This window comes from Oreochromis aureus, linkage group 20 (assembly GCF_013358895.1).
Source record: "Oreochromis aureus strain Israel breed Guangdong linkage group 20, ZZ_aureus, whole genome shotgun sequence".
Lineage (NCBI taxonomy): Eukaryota > Metazoa > Chordata > Actinopteri > Cichliformes > Cichlidae > Oreochromis > Oreochromis aureus.
The window spans coordinates 35,666,004-35,691,145 of NC_052961.1; the positions used below are offsets into that span (position 1 = coordinate 35,666,004).

The window sequence follows — 25,142 nt, forward strand, 5'->3', positions numbered from 1 at the left end:
GCATGTTGTATAGAGCGCTTTGAGTACTCCGTGAGAGTAGAAAAGCGCTATATAAGAATCAGTCCATTTACCATGCTACAACCAGTTAACATCACATTTTCAAACTTTGACATTTTGCAAAATAGCAAAGACAAAGATGCAGGTAGAGAGGTCTCAAATGTAGGGACTGCAGAATTTGCACACTTTAATTGTTAAAGCAGGAGTTCTTTCCTGAAGCAGACATCAAATAAACACGTTCAGGTTTGTCAGCTGCAGTTGAGATGCTTACCTCGATGAGGACGAGTACACTGGCAATGAAGACAAAGGTCATGTTGAACGCCAGGAGCTCCAGCAGGGACAAAGACAGACAGCCTTTGTCACTGCACTTCTCTATAGCTGGAGGCTTCAGTTAAAGTAGAATCACCACCATCAACAAACAAAGTGTAGTTACACACAATAACACTGCTGCTCTCAGAGTTGGTCAGCATTCTGATAGACTACAAGACTCACAAACACTCCTCCGTAGTCTATCATGGAAAGACATCAAAGAAACTCCTCATATGATCTTTAGATGGAGCATCAGGCAGTAAATAGAAACCATATGATAGATACTAGTGAAGGGATCAAACCCAGGCATGAAAACACACATATACAGCACAGGATGAACCAGCATCTGCATCACATGAACGCACCCTGAATCCTTTCTAGAGTAAAAAGATAGACCTGACATTTGTTTGCTCCAACTCTGGACAATGTTCAAACAAACAGAAAAGAAAAAAGGGATGAAAATGTGTACCAGCTGTCAGCAATCTCTAAAGAAATAATGCAATATTTTTGTTAAACACTGCACATGAATTGCACTTTGTTTGCTTCATTTCAAATTTATAAACGCTCTCTTTCTGTGTGAGGATCTTCTAATACAGCGGTCCCCAACCTTTTTTGTGCCACAGACCGGTTTAATGTCCCAGAATATTTTCACAGGCCGGCCATTAATGTGTGGCGGATAGATACAACAAAGTAAAATGATACGACCGAGACAAAAACTGTGGTATTTTGTAAATATAATAATAAACGTGAATTCACTGTGCAATTGTGCAACTTTATTAGCAGCGTCCTCCTGAAATGCACCAACAACACTGAGAGTAACATGCTCCTCTCTGCCCCTTAATGCTCTCTGGTCGCTATGGTAACGTGTAAATATTTCTTTCAAAATAAGACACACAACAACAACACGGGAAAAGACCGAGTTAACAATAAAAACCCTGAAAACCATACATTTCACACCCGAGCCTCGACTCTCGCGGCCCGGTACCAAATGACCGGTCCGTGGCCCGGGGGTTGGGGACCGCTGTTCTACGGCACAGAATTTCTGCCCAATATTGAGCTGCTTTGGTATCTGCCCGTCCTCCACGTGCAGAGCCATCTTAAAGGATACAATCACCAACCACAGTAAACTTTAGTTTGTTGAAGAGGCGTACGAAAAAATCCACAAACAGGCCCAGCTGAAAGAGAGCAACGTTTCTTATTGAGCAGCTGAAATCCAGCAAAACGAAAAGAAGACCCAGAATGCACCTTACCAGGCCCACTGTGACCCCGATCACAAACACCATCATCCAATGCACCGCCTCATATTTTTTGGCTTTCTGTTGGCAGACAAGAAAATAAAAATCATTTCACATATAACATAAAATATATAAGAAGAGACGATGACAATGACGTAGCTCTAGAATGTTTGCAGGGCAGTCGCATCAATATCTCTGTTACTGGATAAATGGAAATGTAGATGCTGACAAATAATTCACAGTAATGTTTCAGAGTCTTCATTGATATGAAGTTCCTGTGTCCATCTGTAGCAGTACCGTCTGACAGTATCCTAACTGCCCTGCTGCTTTCATCCCTGACCTCCTCCCCGCTGCTGTTCTCTGCTGTGTTTCCTAATTCCTGGAACACTGGTATTATCACTGCAGTGACCGTCACGTGTTACAGAAACTTTGATTAAATGGAGGCTAAAAGATCGTGATGCTGTCTAAGTTTAAACCCATCAATGATCCACATGACTTCTAGATTCAAATTGCTGTTACAGTCATATTTCTTTGGATTTTGCAGATCTGCCCCAAAAAAGTGGACAGATCCCACGTGACCTGTTTTAATATAACACAGCATAGAAAACGTTTGCTTAATCTACTGTACTACAAATGGATTCATTTGATTATGAATCATTCACAACTTTTAAATAGGAAACACTTTTAAAAACGACATTTGTTTAAATAAATATTTAAATATGTGAGCTAGCTCAATATTTATAATAGAGTGGTTTCTGTGTGTTTCTGTGCACTCAACAAATCAAATATGAAAAGCTGATTAGTAACATTGATCAAGATTAAAAATGCAGAGCTTTGTGGAACATTTACTTTAATACAGATCACACCCAGTTTAATAAATCAGCTCTTGCCACAAGTCCTACTATCAGTGGTCTCATCATGTGATGTAAAACAATAAACATGCATTGGTGACAGCGTTGCTGGTTTGATAAGGTACAGCCTTTGCACAGGCATCATCCACATCGGAGCAAATGACACATTTAACCTGTCTTACCTTGTTGTCCATCTCCTCCAGGACCTCCACATAAGGCTCACTGATGCAGCGGTCATAATCCAAGCTCTGTGGACACAAAACACTGTGAGACTATTTCCTGCCTCGCACATCGATTGTGTCCAGTACTGAAAAAAAATATCTGCTCTGGCATTTCTGGTCCAGGCAGCCCACCGTGATCACTCTAAACATAAAATAATATCTCTTTGAAGCATTTCTCCAACATGCTTCACAGTCGCACCTCATAGTCTTTCCTGGGTAGAATCTGTTCCTCGTCTGGGATTTCCCCAAGGATTGTCTTAGGGAACAAACAAACACACAAACAAACAAATAACAATAAGAATTATGTGTGTGTATGCATGTACATATACACACAAGAATAATTGGCCACAAATTAAGTTTCTTACTAAAACTTCAGCTAAATGTGTGTGCCTGCATGTTGGAAAAAAAATAATAACTAGGAAATAAACAAAGACACGAGTGTGGAATTAGCACTCGACTCCTGCACCACCATCCAAAGCATCCAACACTGGACACACTTAGGTCCTGTAGGAAGTGCTGCTCGGACTTTTGGTTTAAAACCAGCGAGAAGCAACAGTTTGTTCACAGATTCTTAGATATGGAATATGTTTTATATGTGCAACACGTGAAGCTGTGCCTCACTGAAACCACAAAATGAAGACATAAGCGCCACTGTTGCTGAAATTTTCATATATTAGGCTGTCAATACAGAAAATCTATAAAAGTTGTTATATTTGGTTGTAATCTGATCTAAATCTGATTTACACTGTGGAACTAGAAGAGTTACAATTGGAAGGTAATTGTCTCCACAGTAGGCCTCCTAACCACAGCAGAGTAAATTCCATTTACAAACTACAGCGATTAGTAACCTTTACTTTTTAAATGTATCCAGTTTAGGGTTTCAGAGCTTTCATGTGAAGCGCTCCCGTTAGAATTACACAGCATTACTTTAGAGCAGCGTTTAAATAAATGCACAAACTCCAGGTAAGATGTTTAACTAACGCAAATAAAGCCGGGCTATGTCCAGCTGCCTTCGCAGTATACCTCTCAGAGGTCCTGTAAGACTTTGCTTGGTGTAATCACAACATTCAAAATGTGGGGAAATAAATAGAAATGAAGGCCATTTTCCACGCGAGAAAATACGCCGCATTGCACAATAGCTCCCCACACCCACTGAAACATTAAAACCATATGAAATGAGGCAGATTAAATTCATTAACAGAAGAAGATTGCTTAATCTGAAGAAATTATAAATGGAGTTTGGTCACAAGAAAAAACGGCAAGCTCTCTCTTCTGTGAGCAGCAATATTACAGCTGACTTAACGACTATACATTCATAATGTCTATTAATAAGTATTCCTCGCTTTCCTGCAAAAGAACCAAGACAAGACAACATAGTGAGCAGCAGGGTGGAGCAGCTCAGCCAGAATAAAGCGCTTAGAATAGCTCAGGGGAAATCCTAAGAACCGCAAAGTGAGCAGAACATAAGCAGGTGATGCTCGCTGTGCTTGTTATCACGTCTTTTTTTACCAGCTCTTCTGGGGTCCGTGTCTCTCCCTCTCTACAACAACACTGGCAACAAAAACATCTTCCACAGCACGCCATCTTCGTTGTTGTGTCATGCTGTCTTCAGGGGCTGTCAAAAAAAGTAAAGATTGTTTTAAACCACTTTAAAAATACAATAGAATAAACAATATAAAACAAAGAACTGAAAAAATAACCGGACATATCTGAATATAGCTGAATTCTAATGTTTTACATTTTTAAAACGTATTCATAACAAATAATGTTCCACGTAAGTTTGAAATGCGGATTTCTTATGACAAGTAAACGCAACAACGCGAGTCTCGCGTGAGGACAAGGTTGTGTTTGCTTCCCGTAGAAAATTAGAAAAGTGACAGTTCTTCCAGAGTACCAACTTTGGATATCTGATGTCTCTGCTCTGTAACAGACAGTACACAGAACTGGTGATACTGAATATGAAAGTTTTGCGACTGTCCCTCTGTGGTAGCCGTGTGATGGATTTGCCACAGACTTCAGACTCCAACAGCACAGATTTAAACTAAACACTGCCGCTTGATCAGCTCGCTTTAAAAGTATCTTGGTTCCCTGCTGTGGCTCTCCTGCAGGCACTGACGTGACTCTAATATAAAATGACGTCATCTGCTGTTACTAACACAACAGCGGGAGCCTCTTTAAAAACTCCTGCTCGGGTTTAAGAAGAGGCGCAGACACGGATACTATTCGGGAGGAGAATATTCCAATGAAACACACAGAGGCGATTCATAAGATTATTAACGGCAGAACCTGGAAAAAGCACACACACATTTGTTTGTTCGTATTAGAGATGCACGATACCACTTTTTTATGTCCGATACCGATACCGATATCATAAATCTGAATATCTGCCGATACCGATATGAATCCGATATAGTGTGTTTTTTAATCAATAAAACTGTTTTTTTTAATATCTTGCTGCATTTTGTATAAGTTCATACTCAAGTTTAAATAAACAACAACACTAAAGCTATTCTGTTATACCTGTATGTAAAAAACACACTGCACCCAAAATATTTCATAGTTCAGCAACACTGATCAATCTAATAAACTTAAACCTGCTCCATCCTCCCTATTCTGGTATTTTAAAGAGTACTTAGCAGAAATATTAAGCAACCTAACTAATAGGGTTGCAAACTCCCAGCAAAAAAAAAAAAATAGGGAACCACCCCCCACCCTCCACCTCATGATGCTTAATCGATGTAATCAACTTTAATTTGATATAGTGTGGAAAAAAAAATGCACAGAAATAAATTATTTTTCAAGAATAATTAAATAGATTCAACATCTTTCTTCAACAGAATTGCAGACTGCACAGATGGTAACTTCCCAAAGGAAAAAGTACTATAGCTTACTAGGGTATATTAGACTTAACAGTTACTATATACAGTAATGGACTTCTATACATTTTACATCAGATTAAAACTTTGGGTGTAAGATTCAGATAATTATTTATTAAAAGCTAGACATTTTAAATGAGAATAAGAAAGAAAAGTATGTCTTTGTGCCCCCTTTTCCCTGTTCATGCCCTATCGGCCCCCCTGGCTAAACTTTGCTAGATCCGCCCCTGCACAGTTACCAGCCGTCAGCTACGTAGAAAAGGATCCTGGTGTAGAAAGTAATATTAAATGCATTCTAACAACAGCTTATCAAGTTTAAACGTGCTGCTGTTGTTCAGCCGCTGGTTTCCTCTTTCTGGTGCAAAGTGGGCCAAAAACAAAGAAGAGAGACGGACTCGCGACAGAAAAGCCGATCAGCTGATCATTGATCAGTTTCATGATTGAAGTAGCAGCAGGAGAGGGAGAGAGAGAGGCAGTCGCTCCATATATCGGTTGTTAAGCTTAACGTGGGAACGCTTTACAAACATTCAGAGATGAACTTACTCACTTGCTTTACTTCTCTCTGGGATAACTTCCTCGGAGATGAAATGCTGGTTTGGTAGCGAGGCTACAAATACGTGCAGCCGCTCTATCACGTGACGCACACTGCCCCGACCTGCTACGGTTATGAGCCGAGTTATGCCGTGTGGCAAGTTTTGTGAGGTGTTTTTTTTTTTTTTTAATTTATTTAATGGATCGATTACATTTTTTATTTCTGGCCGATATCCGATCCAGTAATTTGGGTCAGTATCGGACTGATACATAATATCGGATCGGTCCATCTCTAGTTTGTATGTGTCCGATTAAGCGCCACTTTAGATGTGTGTGTGTGTGTGTGTGTGGGGGGGCTGCTGCATCCTGGACAGCAGTATCCAGCAACATCCAGTAGCCAGGCCTGATAGGGTGAGCTACATCAGCCAGTCCCAACAGCACTGTGGGGACGTTAACGTGGTAGGAAAAGGAGATTCAAGGATAACAGTAAAGGGTCACGGGCCGCTCGTGTTGTATTGACGTCCAGCAGGAGGAAGTATGTTTCAGATTCTTGTGGCGTCTCTGCAGGAGGCGACTTCACAATAATGTCGTTTCTCAGCACACAGCGATTATGAGCTTCTCTGTGTCTGAGCCTACATGCCACAGAGGATGATGTGACAGGGCCATAAATAACACGCGCATTTAACCTTCCTGTCGTGTTCGGGTCAAATCTGACCATTTACAAATTAAAAAACTCATAAATATTGTGTTTTACATCCAATTGTCTCGAGTCCTTATGACATCCTCCACACTATGCACTTGAACATATAAAAGTCATGAGCACCTCTTTCGTTGAATTTTGAGTGTTTTAATCAACTTTGTTACATCTGTGGTGTTCCCGGTCAACGGTGACCGCCATAGCAAATGAATGGGAATCCACCCCCCACCCCCTTTGGCCTCTGACCCCTGAATGGCCCACTGAATGACAAAATGAAAGACCCACTTTTACGACCTACTGAACAACCCACTGAATGTCCCACTGAATGACCACTGAACGACCCACTGACCCACCCACTGAACTGAATTTGGTGGTGAAAAATGTTTCTTATGTTAATTTAAGAGCTGTTAAAACTGACCGGTCAATTTTGACCCTGAACAGTAAAGTAAGGGGGCGGGGGTGAACACAACCAGAGGGTTAAACACGTAGGACTGAGGGCTCGGGATAGGAAATGATGTTTGGTGTGCTTCCACATAGCCCATAGGTCAGGTGTCACACAATCTGGTTTATGCAGTGGGATCATTTGTAATAATGCACCTGTCCTCTGGGTAAATCCTCCACTCCACCCGTGTCTCACTCAGTCCTAACAGACGAGCTGGCCCTTACTGATTCTTCCTCAGCCTCTTTTCCTTAGCTGCCTGTGGAGACAACGTTAGAGAGGCAAGGCTGAGATTGTTTGGAGACGTGCAGAGAGGATACGTGAAAGCTGCTGAATACGGAGCTGCCAGGCAGGAGGAACAGAGGAAGACCTCTGAAAGTTTGGATGTAGTGAAGGAGGACATGCGGAGAATTTGTGCGTCAGAGGAGGAGGATGGGATCAGCCGAAAGGAGGCAGCAGAATCTGGAGAGATCAACATAAAGCTGATAATTACACGAAAACCCAAATCATGTAGCAGAGAAGAGCGGATTGTGTTGGAGACCATTTGGAGAATGAGCACTAAGAACAGAAGGGGGCAGTATTGCAACTGTAAAGGATGCAAACGGTTGGAAAACTCTAAAGAGGAAGCAGTTTAGCGTAAAGCTCGCTGCAGCTGTAGCAGTGCTTATTTGTGTGGCTGTGGACGAATGGGAGCTCAGGGGCGTAAAGGCAACAGGACCGAGGAGGTGGTATAAACTATCTGCACATTGCACCAGTGTAAATCAGTCCAGCACGATGGCGTTAGGCGCACTCGGTTGACTCCGTGTATCGATTCTGCGTTTACGTGTGACTGCAGATCGAGCACGTGCTGAGCCCGAACAGCTAGCTTACCAGCGCGTGCGCGTAAGAGATATAACGAGCCGCTCGCGTCGCTGTTAGGCAACCGACGTTATCACAGGCGTCGGTCACCATCAGTCAGGCCATATTTAACCCTTGACGTAAAGGGTCAGAGGTAGGATGTAGCGTGTGTGAGTGCCGTGCTGCCTGCTGTAGTGGTAAGTCCGAAACAGCTGTTATATCCGGGATGTGGAAAAGTTTCGTGGAGAACATTTAGCTAAAGTTGTGTTTTAACACGTTTTCTCATGCAGACAACATTAAATCTGAACACACCGCTGTATCTGTTCTTCTTCCCAGTGTAAGTTACAGTCATGGTGAACCAGGTTCAGCGAGGGGATGGCACCTGCCAGTGCAAGAGCGACTCCAGCGGCGCCAGCAACAGCGGCGGGGACAGCTCCAAGGAGAGCTCCCGGTGCTCCACGCCGGTGCTGGATGCGTACCGGTCGGACAGATTGCGGGACAAGATGCGCAGAAGGATGGAGTCCGGAGACCGGTGGTTCTCGTTGGAGTTCTTTCCTCCACGCACAGCCAGTGGGGCTGTCAACCTCATATCACGGTATGTGAACGGCATTCATACATTTAACACAAAAACCAGGATGGATTTTAACATTGGCAAAAGTTGTTCTTGTAACTCAAAAAAGGAGGGGGAAAGGCTAGTGTGTGCATGTTCCCAATCCCAAGCTCAGATACATGGGGAGGGTCGTTTCAGGAAGGCCACCAGGAGTCGGGTCTTTATCAAACATCAAGAACGAGACCTCCCTGTAAGGCACATGTGTCAAACCCAAGGCCCGCGGGCCACATCCGGCCCGTGTACATTTATATCCAGCCCATGAGATCATTTTATATAGATTTTTTTATTACTGTTATGCCTGACCCAGCGATATGAGGCGCTAATAACACAAACAACAGATCCCATAATGCAGCGCTGCAGCCTCCTTGCTGAACGCTAGGCTACCTGGGAACATTCCCGCATCAATCAAGTCAAACTTCTGTTATTGCGAAGCTAGCCGTGCACAATGGTGGAGAGAAAAGTTGATTCTGAAAGCAGAGATTTCAGCACTGGTGGGAGACTGAATATATGTTTACAGACATTGCTGGTAAACAGTTTACCACCAGTTTACATTGCTGGTTAATTGGTAAATCACAGTGAAGTGAAGCTGTTGTTAAAGCAAATTTTATTGTAGCAGAGGAGCCAAATCAGGCCGGTACCACTCTGAAGAGCTGCATGATGAAGCTGTGCGACGTCTTGTGTCCAGACAAAACGCAGATTTTGGCAAATGTGAGCCTGAGGAGAAATACGATTGCTGATCGGGTTTGTGAGATGGCCACTGATTTAAGAACACAGTTGTGTGAAAGAAGCAAAAACTTTATTGCATACTCTCTTGCTGTGGATGAAAGTATAGACATGATGGACATTGCACAGCTGGCCATCTTCATCTGTGGAGAGGAAATATTGAACATTAAATCGATGCACGGGACAACGACAGGAAAAGACATTTTTGAAAACGTATGTCAAAGTGTAGCCGACATGAAACTGCCCTGGGACAAACTTGTTGGACTTACAACAGATGGAGCGCCGGTGTTGTGCGGTGAAAAAAGCGGACTAGTCAGCAGGATGCGAGTAAAGATGCAGGAGAACTGTACCGGTGAGTTAACAGCATATCACTGCATCATACACCAGGAAACGCTGTGTGGTAAACTCCTAAAAATGGAGCATGTACACAAAAAGAGAATTTCGAGCTGCTTCACAACCCAAACTGCACCTGTGCAGATTCAGATGGAGCTGCAGTGTAATGGTACACTCGAGGCAAAGTACGACACTGAATGGCCCGCACAGTTTATTAGTTCCATTCCTGAAGCAATGCTCCGCCTACATGCGGCTCCAACCTTGTGTTTGCTTTCATTTATTTTTTCTGGGGTTTTTGGCAGCATGTTCATATTTCTAACTTGCATAATTTTGACAGGATATATTTTTATGAAGAGCAAAATATTTAAAGTTAAAGTTTATTTTTTTTAAGTTTATTTAATCTGGAATAATATTCCTGTCTGTTTTTATTCATATTTATGTTTAAAAAACATTGTTTAAGTGTGTTCAAAAAATGTTTATCTTGTTTGGCCTGCGACCTAAAGTGTCCCTTCAGTTTTGGCCCCCTGTGCAATTGAGTTTGACACCCCTGCTGTAAGGGGTTAACAGCGACCCCTGCTGGGGCTGTTGGTGGGTGCGAATGGGAACTGAAGAGGGAGAAGGAAAGGCAGGAGTGTGATAGTAGGGCTATGTATAGCAACAGGAGAGATGATAGTGTGTGGGGGGGGACTGAGTCTTCGCAGTAACATATCCATAAAAGTCATGATGGCGTTATGTCCTACTTTTTTTTTTTTTTTTTTTTTTTTTTTTTTTATCATGTTTTGAGCCACAGGCAGCATCCACTGCCTCAGGATGTTTATTCTAATGCTTATAAAATTGTCAGATTTCACAAATGGGACCTTTTCACGCGGTCTTTAATTTAATCACAAAAATCCTTTCTATGAGCAAACAGCAGAAGGTTACAATTTGACAGCTGTTCTGTTATGAAGTATGTGATCACTCTGAGATGTATCCAGGGAACTCTGAGACACAAAACACAGTGTGCTTCACTGTCTGGAGCACATCCCAGTTCTTGGTAGAAGAATAAACCAGACCAACACATAGGGCTGTTCGATATAAAGATATATATCGGATGACGATATAAAAACGTCTATCATTTCATTTTACGCTATCGTTTGTTTCATGGTGTCGCAAAATAAACTGTTTACGGCAATATTTTTTCATTATTTTGATGGTCACTGTAGTGGCTATATGAATTTCTTAATTTCTCTCTTTCTCTTATATTTAATATAACCACACTACAGACGGACAAGCGCACGACAACGTTGCGGTTAGCAACAACGACGGTAACACCATCGCGTGTCCGCTTGTTTATTTTCCACATAAACCTTTCACAATAAAGCTCAAGATCCTGTTAAGACTTTTCAAAATAAACTGAATCACGTGAAAGATGCAGAGTATTTATGGATGAGAAGCAAAAAAGAGCCGTCAGGTGCTAAAAAATAAACCTTAGACTCAAACGTTAGAACAGGCTTTTCCCCGCAGCACGCTGTGTAATAAATACTCACAAAGAAAACGGCGGCTGTTACAACTTATGTCTAAAAATGTATCGTTTCATGCATCTGTTAAAACACTTGACTCCAGCTACATGACGCCCAGCTGGAAACACTTCCCGCAAGACGAGCTGCCTGAGATTCACAGAATTTACAGAAAATGTTACATTTTTGTGATTTATATCGTTATCGGACGATAGAATTCTTATGACCAAAATCTCATATCCCGATATATCGCACAGCCCTACCAACACAGACTAATGAACAATCCACCAAATAAGTACAAACATTGGGATGAATTTTCCACAGCAGACTTCCTCAAATGTGTGACAATAAAAGCGTCATGAAGCATAAAACTGTACACACTATGCTCTTATCTGCCAACTGAAAACACCTGACTGAGCCCATCTGGGAAAACCTGTCCCTGTTTGGCTCCCAGCTCTCGAGTCCAGATTGTGGTTGTTACGTATGTGTCCCTGTTTACTACCTCACTCCCATCCCTGGTTTGAGTGTACCTTTGTGTTTTTTCTACAGGTTTGACCGTATGGGCTCTGGTGGGCCCCTGTTCATCGACATTACCTGGCACCCAGCAGGCGACCCGGGTTCAGACAAGGAAACTTCATCTATGATGATTGCTAGCACAGCTGTCAACTATTGTGGCCTGGAGAGCATCCTCCACCTGACCTGCTGCAATCAAAGCAAAGAGAAAATCACTGGCTACTTGGCCAAAGCAAAGCACCTGGGCCTGAAGAACATCATGGCACTAAGAGGAGGTAATGCTGATGGTAGCCATACCAGCACTTTTCTGTTTGACATTTATGCTCCAACGGAGAGCAGCTAGGGGTTAGTATGAGCCGGGGATCAAACCATCAACCTTTCAGTCAGTAGATGATCCGCTGCACTTCCTGAGCGGCAGCAGCCATAAAGGCTGATGGGGCATTGTCATCCTGTGAATGCGATAACTCGAGAACAAGAGGATGTAGGATTTAGAGAAGTGTACCAATGTCTGTTGCAGTATTTTTTTTTTTCATGTCTTTACACATCAGCATTCCAACAACACTCATCCTCTTAAATTAATCATTAATGGGATCATACATTTTTCTGTACAGCCTGTGATGTACTAAATCTCTCAGGACATACCATTTATTTAAAAAAAAAAAAAAAAAAACTCCTAATAAACTGCAAATTTAAAACCTAATGGAGATATCCTGCTGCACCGTTTGTTACTCTGAAATATTCCAGATGACGTTCAGAGACGAGAATTAGAAACACAATGTTAGACCTACTTTTACCTTTACTTTGGTCTTACTGCCTCTCATAGTCTGCACCACCTGCATGTAATGGAATGTAATATAAAATAACATATTTATCCCAGATTTGTCAAAACCTTTTGGTGCAGCAGGAACATATTAAAGAATCATGACAAATGGCTGATAGAGTCGAATAGCATGTAGGTCAATGACTATATGAGCAAGCAAAATATTTGAAAATCAACAAGCAGCATGATTTTGAATGGCTTAATAAATGTAGTAAAGACAAATGTCAGGTGACGTGAAGTTGCTCCGTGTGTTCTCCACACTGGCGTGGGTTACAATGAACTGTTAACACAGCGCTGCGTGCATGAGCAGTGCTGTTGATGTCCTGTTTGTAATGTTCTGTGACACTTTGTTAAAATCATCAGTCACAACCATAAAAGCACTTAAATGCTACGTTAGCAGGTATGCTACATGCAGCGAGATATCACATGCTACATCTGAATCAGCTGATGGCTGAATGTCAACGACCTCATTGCTGACGCTGACGCATTCCCACTGCTAATGCTTCCCTATCTGTGGAGACGTTCCTTCACCGTAACGCGCCCTGGATTTGACTGCACTTTCCCCAATTCATACAAACTCATGGATCTCCCTGTTTGTTTTAATCGGCGCTCGAAGCTCGTCCAGTTTGTTGTGCAAGGATGTGACCTGTCCCATCCAGCTGTGCGCGTTTTTAAACCTTAGGCGTGTGCCAAATATCTTCACAGACCCAGTTGGAGAAGATTGGGAGGAAGAGGAGGACGGTTTCAACTATGCCATCGACCTTGTCAAACATATCCGCTCAGAGTTCGATGACTACTTTGACATCTGCGTCGCTGGTATGTTCTCACCGTCGGGGTCAGCAGGATGCAGTTTGAGTGGACCGTCACTCATTTAAATGTGTGTGTCCAGGCTACCCCACAGGACACCCTGAAGCAGAGAGCTATGAAGCTGATCTCAGGCACCTGAAGGAGAAGGTGGATGCTGGAGCAGACTTTGTCATCACCCAGCTGTTCTTCAGACCCGACACTTTCCTCAAGTTCCTGGATGATTGCAGAGCCATTGGCATCACATGTCCCATCTTACCAGGAATCTTCCCCATTCAGGTAACTAAGTTCTTCTAGGAACAGGAATCCTCTTATCTTTATCTTCAAAGCAATTTCACCCAGTCCTCCTCTTTGAAGTGATAGTGTTGTGTTCTGTTACTCTTTAGACTCCCTGTGATAGTGCTTTCCTCTTTCGTCATCTGAACCATGGAGCAGTCAGTGTAGCTGGTTGCACTGATACTAAAGAGTGTTAAATGTACTCGTCATGGTCCAGATTTCTCTTTGTTGCCATTGTTTTTACAGCTTGGAACATGTGACCGGCTGCTTAAAAACAAGGAGCCCAAACATACAATTTAAAATTAGCTGTCTGTTTATAGATAGCACTGGTTCATGTCTTTAGGTTGGGTACTTTTATGCTTGAACGATTCATAGACCAGTGTCAAGTGTCAACAAACCAAAACAAAAATTCCCCTAAAAACAGAAAATGTCAACCAGTGTCAGAGAAAACCTGGAGAAACAAACTATAAATTAATGAGCGGTGTCTGCTCTTTTCCCTTTGCAGTGAAGTCAGTAAAAATAGAAAATCATACAAATATCAGTGTAATCCATTCCATGTTTTTCTACTGTAGAAGGTGCAGAGTAGGAGACATGAACCTCTCCACACAGGGAACGATGGCTCGAGGGAGTAATAAACAGACACTGTAGCATTAGCAGTCTCACAGTGACAACAGGGCGACCTGACCACACTTAAAGTGGCTTGCAAAAGTATTCGGCCCCCTTGAACTTTCCCACATTTTGTCACATTACAGCCACAAACATGAATCAGTTTTATTGGAACGAAAATCATACATGATTCCAAACATTTTTTACAAATAAATAACTGCAAAGTGGGGTGTGTGTAATTATTCAGCCCCCTGAGTCAATACTTTGTAGAACCACCTTTTGCTGCAGTTCCAGCTGCCAGTCTTTTAGGGTATGTCTCTACCAGCTTTGCACATCTACAGACTGAAATCCTTGCCCATTCTTCTTTGCAAAACAGCTCCAGCTCAGTCAGATTAGATGGACAGCGTTTGTGAACAGCAGTTTTCAGATCTTGCCACAGATTCTGGATTGGATTTAGATCTGGACTTTGACTGGGCCATTCTAACACATGGATATGTTTTGTTTTAAACCGTTCCATTGTTGCCCTGGCTTTATGTTTAGGGTCGTTGTCCTGCTGGAAGGTGAACCTCCGCCCCAGTCTCAAGTCTTTTGCAGACTCCAAGAGGTTTTCTTCCAAGATTGCCCTGTATTTGGCTCCATCCATCTTCCCATCAACTCTGACCAGCTTCCCTGTCCCTGCTGAAGAGAAGCACCCCCAGAGCATGATGCTGCCACCACCATATGTGACAGTGGGGATAGTGTGTTCAGAGTGATGTGCAGTGGTAGTTTTCTGCCACACATAGCGTTTTGCATTTTGGTCTCATCTGACCAGAGCACCTTCTTCCACATGTTTGCTGTGTCCCCCACATGGCTTGTGGCAAACTGCAAACGGGACTTCTTATGGTTTTCTGTTAACAATGGCTTTCTTCTTGCCACTCTTCCATAAAGGCCAACTTTGTGCAGTGCACGACTAATAGTTGTCCTATGGACAGATTCCCCCACCTGAGCTGTAGATCTCTGCAGCTCGTCCAGAGTCACCATGGGCCTCTTGGCTGCATTTCTGATCAGCGCTCTCCTTGTTCGGCCTGTGAGTTTAGGTGGACGGCCTTGTCTTGGTAGGTTTACAGTTGTGCCATACTCCTTCCATTTCTGAATGATGGCTTGAACAGTGCTCCGTGGGATGTTCAAGGCTTGGGAAATCTTTTTGTAGCCTAAGCCTGCTTTATATTTCTCAATAACTTTATCCCTGACCTGTCTGGTGTGTTCTTTGGACTTCATGGTGTTGTTGCTCCCAATATTCTCTTAGACAACCTCTGAGGCCGTCACAGGGCAGCTGTATTTGCACTGACATTAGATTACACACAGGTGCACTCTGTTTAGTCATTAGCACTCATCAGGCAACGTCTATGGGCAACTGACTGCACTCAGACCAAAGGGGGCTGAATAATTACGCACACCCCACTTTGCAGTTATTTATTTGTAAAAAATGTTTGGAATCATGTATGATTCTCGTTCCACTTCTCACGTGTACACCACTTTGTATTGGTCTTTCACCTGGAATTCCAATAACATTGATTCATGTTTGTGGCTGTAATGTGACAAAATGTGGGAAAGTTCAAGGGGGCCGAATACTTTTGCAAGCCACTGCTAGATAACAGTACGCTCTGTTCGAGCTGCACAGGAGTGGGTCTCAGCTTTTGTGTGATCATGTTTTTCAGGGTTACCAGTCTCTGCGTCAGCTTGTCAAGCTCTCCAAGCTTGAGGTCCCAGAGGAGATCACCCAAGTCATCGAGCCTATCAAAGACAACGATGCTGCTATCCGTAATTATGGGATACAGCAAGCAGTGGAGATGTGCCGTGTGCTGCTGGACAGCGGCAAGGTGCCAGGTGTCCACTTTTACACGTTGAACCGTGAAGTTGCAACCATGGAGGTGCTTCGACAGCTGGGCCTGTGGATAGAAGACCCCAGGTCAGTAAATCAAACATCAGTGCTTTCAGCAAACGTGAGATTCAGTCGAGTTCAATGAGAAAATGTAGTTTCCCCTTTAAACAACAATCTCCACACAACCACACAGTTTTCTTAATGTGACCCTAATACTCTGTCACAGAAACAGTGTGGAGTGTTCCATTTGAAGTTCGAAGTGGGAATTTCAGATTTCCCAGTTGGAATTGTCAACTGGAAGGTCTCCTTAAGTCAGACTTCCAACTGAAAACGTTGGAGAAGTCTCACCACCTGACTCACCATCCAAAATGGCTGCAGTGCTCATAAACACTAGTCAGACTTGGTGTCTGTACAACCATGTGTGTTTGACTGGCTAAATAAACCATCAGCAGTGCCCTGAGCAGGCTCTGCCCATCACTGTGCTGCTGTGTAAGGGCATAAACCAAGCACTGTACTACACTGCTGCAGATGCATGGATTGTTTCACCTTCCTAAGAAGCAAAACATTTCCTGCTTTTCCAGTGTTGGTGCTGGAACAGCCTGAGGGCTGACGTCACTCCCAGCTTTGACAGCCGAGCTTTAGCCTGATTAAAACAAATGACACACTGTGAAACAGCACATTCAAGTTAGCTAACTGGGACAGCTGCTGGGAAAGGAGTGATGTCTGATTGTGTGGATTTGATTTGATAAAATAAATTTATTAGCACTTTTTAAGACATTCGAGGCCACCTTGCAACAAATGATCAACAGAAGTCACGAGGAAAATTTGAAATAATTAGATTATAGATGATATAATCAATTTTTATAGATTTTTGTAACAGAGAGAGACAAATGGCCTTACATTTCTTTGCAGCATAAGAGTGAAAACAAAAAAAAGCAAGTACTGATTTTAATATGGTCTCCCAATTATCATCTGCTGTTTCCCTTCCAATGTTGATCTCCGAACATCCTGTAAGGAGTCCGGACTGATGATGATGCTGCATATACTACTGTAAAGACTGGAAATCAACCCCTGACCATGTGGGGATAATGAGATGGTCGATAGGCTGTAGAGGAGTTTTATCCAGGATGTAAAGGACTCTTCGAGGCCCAAAGGCTTTTTCAGCATCCAGTGATAAACTCTTTCAGGGGAATAGGATGGGGACGAGGAACCAATAGGAGGAAGCCTTCTGAGATTTGACCCAGAGTGCTGGTTTGAAATGAAAACTGTCTGATCTGGTGAGATTATTTGTGGACTGACTGATTCCAATCTTGTTGCCAAACTCTTGGGTAAGATTTTATAATCCATGCTCATTAAAGATGTTGGCTAATAAGAAGCAAACTGGAGCAGATCTTTACCTGCTTTTGGTGGGAGTGTAGTATTCAATTCAATTCAATTCAATTTTATTTATATAGCGCCAAATCACAACAGCAGTCGCCTCAAGGCGCTTTATATTGTACAGCAGACACAGAGAAAAACCCAACAATCATATGACCCCCTATGAGCAAGCACTTTGGCGACAGTGGGAAGGAAAAACTCCCTTTTAACAGGAAGAAACCTCCGGCAGAACCAGGCTCAGGGAGGGGCGGGGCCATCTGCTGTGATTGGTTGGGGTGAAAGAAGGAAGACAGGATAAAGACATGCTGTGGGAGAGAGACAGAGATTAATAACAGATATGATTCGATGCAGAGAGGTCTATTAACACATAGTGAGTGAGAAAGGTGACTGGAAGGAAAAACTCAATGCATCATGGGAATCCCGGCAGCCTCACGCCTATTGCAGCATAACTAAGGGAGGATTCAGGGTCACCTGGTCCAGCCCTAACTATATGCTTTAGCAAAAAGGAAAGTTTGAAGCCTAATCTTGAAAGTAGAGATAGTGTCTGTCTCCTGAATCCAAACTGGAAGCTGGTTCCACAGAAGAGGGGCCTGAAAACTGAAGGCTCTGCCTCCCATTCTACTTTTAAATACTCTAGGAACAACAAGTAATTGACCTTAGTCTGTGAAGAGGACTCTCCATTTACATGCACAAATTGGAGTCTATTAGATAGATATGATACAAACCACTGCAGTGCAGTACCTGTAATACCTACAGCATGTTCTAATCGCTCTAATAGGATATTATGGTCGACAGTATCGAACGCTGCACTGAGGTCTAGCAGGACAAGCACAGAGATGAGTCCACTGTCAGAGGCCATAAGAAGTAGCAGCCTGTCGTAAGGGAGGTGGAAGATGTCCTGAACATGGCTTGTAATAATGGGCGTCATTCTAATGCAAAACTGTTGATGCTTATAATCATCCTTGGTGCCAGTGATTGTTTTGACAGCAGATTTTGATGTAGTTTCAGTCAGTCTTCTGATAAAAATGTCAGTCTCAGTCATGATTTGATCTCTAAATTCTCGTAGTTTTAAAGTATAAAAATGTGTTATGGGATAGGCTCCAGCGTGACTAGGGATGGGTATTGATAAGATTTTAACGATTCGATTCTCTTATCGATTCTTGTTTTTAAAAAGGAGAACACTAAGGTCGATTAGCTTAGAATTTTGTTTTATATCTTCTCTTTGAACAAGATAGAAATTTAGGAGTAACATGGCCTTACAAACCCAACAGTGGGATCTTAAGAGATCCAGCCTACGGCTCTTCAATGGGGTGTCACAGGGTCCCCGGGGAAAAATGTAAATGTAAAATAATAAAATAAATATTCTTCTGTAGCAATAACAAAGTATAACATAAATTATTCTGTAGCAATTACACAAGAATATCCAGTAATGTCCCTGCCTACAATTAAACACATTCACTTACCATCTGCTGTGGCAAATGGCTGCAAGGTTTTGACCACAAACTAGTCACTGCTCGGTGACATGCGGGCCTGAAAAGAGACGCTACCGGTAGACTGCAGCGACAACTGCCAGCGAGCGCCAGCCAGACTCTGTCTGTCTCTCTCATCATGGTCACCTAAATGCACAGTAATGGCAGGTTTTGTAATAAGGCAGATCGCGCTAACATAATATGCGCTGTTAGTTGATTATTTACCTGCCGCATTAACGGGAGAGGACGTGCAAACGTTACCACTGCTGCTGGGTTGAGATTCACGAGTCCGGAGCAGAATTAAAAACACAACATTCATTTAAGTTCATCGCGTGTTTTGTGAGCAAATGCTTTTGCATCTTCGTAGTGTTTCCTCCCTTAATGAAATATCTGCTTTGCAAGTATTGCAAGTTGCCCTGTTGTCATCCGTTCTCATAAAGTATAAACAAACTTTTAAGCGTTTGAGCCGCTTAGGCGCCGTGTTTCCTGCCAGGTACGCCCGACGCTCCGCAACGTGGTGACGCTATTCGGGCGACTGGAATCGATAAGGGAATCGTTTGCAAAAATGGCAAACAATTCCAAGGAATTGAAACAGTGGGAACCGGTTCTCAACAAGAACCGGGTTTCGATACCCATCCCTAGGTGTGACCCTGATAAGGATAAGTGGAAGATGGAGAAATGTATTTAAAATGATGATTATGGCATGCTGGGTTCCTCAGTGTTCACCAGTCATCTTGGATGGAATTTGATTCCACAGTGAGATTTGCTCAAGTTGCAGATCTGTTGATGGTTGAGGAGCTCACTGAAGTCTGGGAGGAGATTCCCATAAACACTACTGCCTCACCCCAACATGCCTGACACATGTTGACATGCTCACAGGATTGTGTTGAATCAACCTGTAAGTTCAGTGTAATTTTGAATCTGGTCAAAAGGTTGATTATTACATCTCCACTGACTATTTTGTCATTACATTTCAGTGTTACTAATGTGTGATCAAAGTATTTGCTTAATTTCATTGAGCAGTGTCTTTTGTAGAGCAGGCCTTTATTTCTTTTCCTGCCCTGAGAGAGTGCTGTAGAGGCTGACAGTGTGTTTCTGTGCCAGGCGGCCTCTTCCCTGGGCAGTGAGCGCCCATCCCAAACGGAAGGTAGAAGATGTTCGACCCATCTTCTGGGCTTCCAGGCCCAAGAGCTACATCTACAGAACCCAGGACTGGGACGAGTTTCCCAATGGCAGATGGTAGGTTTCATTTATCACATTGTTACATTTTAGCCATTAAATCAGGGCTGTTCTTGTTGAATGCCTCAATTTATGCAAATTATTTCATACATTTCTGCAAGAATTTGCATACGAGTTGTGAGTCGTGCTGTTGTCCACAGGGATCATCCTTCATCTCCAGCCTTTGACTCTGTTACGTGCATACTGGAGTTACATTAACAGCTGTTCCATGTGATCAGTTGTGTACTTGTAGCTGCAGTTTTTTTTTCTTTTTCGGTAGTAAAACAGGCAAACGCACTGATGTCCTCATGACCATTGTATTTACTGTGTGTTGACAACAAAGCTGCCATCACTCTGAGCTGAGTGGACCCTGGCAGACTGGCAGATGTGGGAAGTATGACGCAGGTTTTAGGCTCGCTGTTGCTCAGAAGCTCAGCATCAGGAGAGCCTGCTGCTTGCTTGTTTAGATCAAAGTTTATTGTTTAAATAAACTAAAGTTCTGTGCACGTTGCTGAAATGAACAGTTTTTTCTTCCTTTGCTAAAATAAGCAAAGATGCCAACTAGACTCCTCCTACAGATCCAGTGTTTCACCCAGTTACAATCCTTGGACTTCTTCATTGACTGGTTTTTAATTAATAGTGCTTTTCTACTCTGCTCGAGCGCTCACACTGACACTATGAAATGTGTACATGCGTTTAATGGTATTATTTTTGTTTTGTTTTGTTTTTTTTTAAATCTAATCGCTTTCTCGAACCTTGTTCAGCTTTTATTGAACTTTAGCTCAGAGTCTCGTTTTCGTCCTCAGGGGAAATTCCTCGTCTCCAGCTTTTGGGGAGTTGAATGACTATTACCTGTTCTACCTGAAGAGCAAATCATCCAAAGATGCACTGCTGCAAATGTGGGGTGAAGAGCTACAGAATGAAGAGAGCGTCTTCGAAGTCTTTACCAGCTACATCACAGCTCAGCCAAATCACTGCGGACACAAGGTATCCAGGATGGACCACGCAGCTCGGTCACTCGTAGCTTTCCCAGCTTGTATTCCTTGTTTGTGTGTGTGTGGCACCACAGACTTCCTATATCTGTCCTTGGTTTAAGTATACCGAGCTGTTGTCTACTGTATGTTCCAGCTAACTTACTCAAGTCAAGTATGAAAACTAACCTTGTGGTTGGCTGGTGTGCCTTTGTTACTCTGATTAAATGAACCATGTCCTGAGTGCACTGAAAACACTGACACTCGCTCTGAGAAGGGGTTTTTGTTTTTAACCATACCCCACGTAGCCACTCGTTCATCCACAGCAAGTCTTCAGTTTATACCAGCAGTAACAGCAGGCTAAGGCTTTCTCTTCTGCTATAGGTGATGTGTTTGCCATGGAATGACGAGCCTCTGGCCCCAGAGACCAACCTTCTGAAGGATGAACTGGAGAAAGTGAACAGGCGAGGAGTCCTCACCATCAATTCTCAGCCCAACATCAATGGCAAACCCTCCACAGACCCCATTGTGGGCTGGGGACCTCCAGGAGGCTACGTCTTCCAGAAGGTACAAACACTAACAGTATCTTCATATGGGATACTCAGAGTCTGCTATTGTTAATATGGTTGTTATTCAACCAACAGGCCTATCTGGAGTTTTTCACCTCCAGTGAAAATGTGACCGCTCTTCTTAAAGTACTGAAGAAGTATGAGCCCCGTGTGAATTATCACATTGTTAATGTGAATGTAAGTTTGTTCAGAATGAATCAGTCACTCCATGGTTGTGTGAGTGTGTGTACATTGGTCATGGTGAATATTTTGCATGCAGGGCCGTAACCTGACCAACGCCCCTGAAATGCAACCAAATGCTGTGACTTGGGGGATCTTCCCCGGCAGGGAGATTGTTCAGCCGACAGTAGTGGACCCAGTTAGTTTCATGTACTGGAAGGTAAGAGCGTGTCTTCTTTCTGTCCACAGTTTGGGGAATGTTAAACCTTGTCTCGTGCTTTTAAATGACTGAAATATTCAAGGTTTAAAAGGGTAATAATAAAGTATGACTGTGTTTAATGGTAGAGTAGGAGGCGGAGCTCTGGAACCAGCTCCAAGCGGTCGCAGCAGACAGCTGCCCCTCCTTGGTGCTGGTACTGCTGGAGGTTTCTTCCTGTTTAAAGGCAGTTTTTCCTTCCCACTGTCACCACCTGCTCGCTCATAGGCGCTTATCTGATTCTTTGTTTTCTCTGTATTTTTGTATAATCTTTAACTTTAAAGAGAGAGTGCAGTGTGACGTAAAAGCTCTGACATGTTGTGTTGACCCAGATGTTCATATCTTCTCAGGATGAGGCGTTTGCCTTGTGGATTGAGCAGTGGGGCAAACTCTATGAAGACGAGTCTCCTTCTCGGATGATAATTAAATATATCCATGACAATTATTTCCTCGTCAATTTGGTGGACAATGACTTCCCTCTGGAGAACTGCCTGTGGCAAGTCATCGATGACATGTTCGAGCTGCTCGACGCTCCTCCAGAGCTTCACAGCGAAGAAACCGTCTGAATAAAGTCTTCTTTTTTTTTTAAAAGAAAGAAAGAAAAGAAAACACTAAGAACAGCTGAGTTTTTTAAAAATGCCATTAACGTTACAGAGTATGAATATCAAACTGTAAAGATGTTTTTATTGATGTTTTCAAACCTTTGAGTGAATAGGAAACGATGATCAATGAAATTGTGTGGTCATATTATCTCCTGATGAGTAATGTCACTCTCAGGCAGATTAACCCGTTTTGTTTGTGGAGCTGATCCTGTTTTTGTTCAAAAGCAAAGTTGTGCTAAACAACAAAACCTGCAAACGACAACCTCAAAACATGAATTGTGAATGTTTCACTTGTACTCTCACGAAGAGTTCAGATGGCCTACATCTAAGAATGAGTGTTAATGATGTCTTATTGTAGGTGAGAACCTAGTATATGTGTGCAAATCTTACACCTTATGATGAACTTGATCTCATGACAAGAGTCACAGTTAAACCACCTGCTGCCTTATGTACATGATTAATAATACTTATTAAATACTTTTCCTTCACTAACTTAACTTGTCCAGTAACTGTGTGGATGTGGGTGGGAGGTATTGAGCTGGGCATCGACGCTGGTCGGGAGTGACAAGTGGCTTTATTAGGTGCTAGTGCTAACGTCAAGTTCAAAGTCCAGGTCATACAGTACATGACACTCCAGCAGCCAAGTGGCATGTGGGGATTTTCCACATATTGAGCAATTCAACGTGTAAATGTACACGTCACAGCTTATTGACCAGATCACCTACATCATGTCAAGCCAAGCAGAAGACACGTGTTAAAGTATAGTTTGTATTCCTGCAAAAAATATTAGTAATGGAAGAAGCAACCGAAGTTTAGGATTTGTATCATTTTGCAAAATGTATTTTCCAGTGAGTTTTTTTTTTTATTTAAAAGTCCAGTTTAAGTCAGTTTTCTGGGTTTTTGTATCTGTAGAAGCTTTTATGACAGGTTATAATTAAAATAGGTGTCAGAATAATCAGTGCTAGTTTGCAGCCTGCAGTGTCTTTTCTAAATCTACATTCCATTTTTAGTGATTACTCAAACAAAATCTATTGCAAATACAAATGTTGACCGTTCAGTAACATACAGGTGACATACACTGAATGTAACGCTTTAAACAAATCCAAACAGACAAACCAACATCGCCTGTGCAGGAGGATGCTGAACATGAAGGACAAAATAATTGGTTTTCGTTCGCCCACTTGCTGAGGAGTTGGGGTACATGCAGACATGTACAGATACATATCCTGTGATCATAATAAGATTTTAATGTGTATTGCACTATTCCTGGTACTCCCACCATTTCATGAACTGAACCTGTTCAACAAGTATGAGTGTTTCCAATCACCGTCTCCAGGCCCATCAAAAGAACTACAGGTCCCATCGTGTCCTACAAGTCACATCAGCTGTGGTTGGCCCCCGGCCCCTAGTTCCTCTAAAGACCAGCAGGGGAAGCTGTGCAGCTCCAGACAGCTCAGCTCTGCCTTGGAGCAGCATGTGAACCATGTAATTATACAGCCAGTCACCGATATCCAACACTGACGCTTTAAACTTATGTAGGGGAGAGTAGTGTGTCATGGTTAATGACACTTTAAACCCCCTCTTATATAAATAACAATGACTTGACATTGGTTAACAAAAAATACCTCTACAGCATGCTTGACTTTCACACTCAGTGTGTCCAACATGTCTGTGCATTGCTGCTGTGACTGCTGTGAGAGGGAGCAGCAAAGTGTGTTTGCATTGTGTTTTCACTGATGTCTATTCTCTAAATAAAGGGAGCACTGTACTTAACATAGAAGAGAGATACTGAAACCTATGTTTTAATCCTGTAACACTAGTAATGGTATATTTAATGATATTATTTAAATATTTAAAAGTAGAATGGGAGGCAGAGCCTTCAGTTTTCAGGCCCCTCATCTGTGGAACCAGCTTCCAGTTTGGATTCAGGAGACAGACACTCTGTCCCTGAAGCTGGTTCAGCTGAAGGTTTCTTCTAGTTAAAAGGAAGATTTTCTTTCCACTATTGCAAAAAGTCTTGCACATAGGGGGCCATCTGGTTGTTGGGGTTTCTCTGTATTAATATAGGGTCTTTACCTTAGGATATAAAACAGCTTGATCACTGTTTCTGTGATTTGGCACTATATAAATAAGACTGAATTGAAAAATGAGTGATGGAGATCTAGCACTTCTATTTGTTAATGTTTAATTAAAGTATTGGGTATTAATACTAAGTATTAAGTGTACATGCACACCATGTGTGTGGTTAGATTTAGGCACTAAAATAACTGGTTAGGTTTCACAGAGAGTATGGTTGAGGTTAAAATACATTTTTTAATATAAACCACAGGCTAAGAAGACTAACTTCTTTTCGGAAAGGAAAGGAAAGGAAAGGAAAGGAAAGGAAGGAGAGGAAACACTAACATGCATTTGCAGTGAGGCCACACAATGCAGGAGCAAAGTCAAGCTTCATGTATGTCACATCACACGCAGTGCCATTTTATAGG

General features: G+C 42.5%; 2 protein-coding genes across 3 annotated transcripts in view; one reads left to right on the top strand and one right to left on the bottom strand.

The window, feature by feature from the left end:
• The window catches only part of clcn6 (chloride channel 6), a 30,025-nt gene extending 25,783 nt beyond the window's left edge, over nucleotides 1-4,242 (bottom strand). Inside the window, exons 1-6 of the mRNA XM_031747258.2 lie at nucleotides 4,123-4,242; nucleotides 2,813-2,869; nucleotides 2,575-2,640; nucleotides 1,557-1,622; nucleotides 1,415-1,481; nucleotides 269-375 (exon numbers count right to left, since the gene is read on the bottom strand). Of these exons, the coding sequence (XP_031603118.1) occupies nucleotides 269-375; nucleotides 1,415-1,481; nucleotides 1,557-1,622; nucleotides 2,575-2,640; nucleotides 2,813-2,869; nucleotides 4,123-4,197 (438 nt within the window). The 5' untranslated portion in view covers nucleotides 4,198-4,242. The remainder of the gene's footprint in view (nucleotides 1-268; nucleotides 376-1,414; nucleotides 1,482-1,556; nucleotides 1,623-2,574; nucleotides 2,641-2,812; nucleotides 2,870-4,122) is intronic.
• Nucleotides 4,243-7,639: 3,397 nt separating this feature from the next.
• mthfr (methylenetetrahydrofolate reductase (NAD(P)H)) lies at nucleotides 7,640-23,148 on the top strand. Of its 2 annotated transcripts, none has more exons than XM_031747257.2 (12): nucleotides 7,640-7,881; nucleotides 8,330-8,588; nucleotides 11,705-11,943; nucleotides 13,194-13,304; nucleotides 13,378-13,571; nucleotides 15,872-16,122; nucleotides 19,986-20,120; nucleotides 20,906-21,086; nucleotides 21,455-21,637; nucleotides 21,715-21,816; nucleotides 21,899-22,018; nucleotides 22,405-23,148. In XM_031747257.2, the coding sequence occupies exons 2-12, from the start codon at nucleotides 8,344-8,346 to the stop codon at nucleotides 22,618-22,620; spliced, it is 1,977 nt and encodes a 658-aa protein (XP_031603117.1). In that variant the 5' UTR covers nucleotides 7,640-7,881; nucleotides 8,330-8,343; the 3' UTR covers nucleotides 22,621-23,148. The 2 variants fall into 2 exon arrangements, with proteins under 2 accessions (XP_031603117.1, XP_031603116.1); XM_031747256.2 differs by lacking the exon at nucleotides 7,640-7,881 and adding an exon at nucleotides 7,888-8,190.
• Nucleotides 23,149-25,142: the final 1,994 nt, after the last annotated feature.

What these genes read in the sequence shown, in the direction of transcription:
- mthfr (XM_031747257.2), top strand. Translation starts at nt 8,344, where the DNA reads ATGGTGAACCAGGTTCAGCGAGGGGATGGCACCTGCCAGTGCAAGAGC. An exon ending in CATCATGGCACTAAGAGGAG is followed by an intron (nt 11,944 to 13,193) that starts GTAATGCTGATG and finishes ATATCTTCACAG; the next exon opens with ACCCAGTTGGAGAAGATTGG. An exon ending in CAGGAATCTTCCCCATTCAG is followed by an intron (nt 13,572 to 15,871) that starts GTAACTAAGTTC and finishes CATGTTTTTCAG; the next exon opens with GGTTACCAGTCTCTGCGTCA.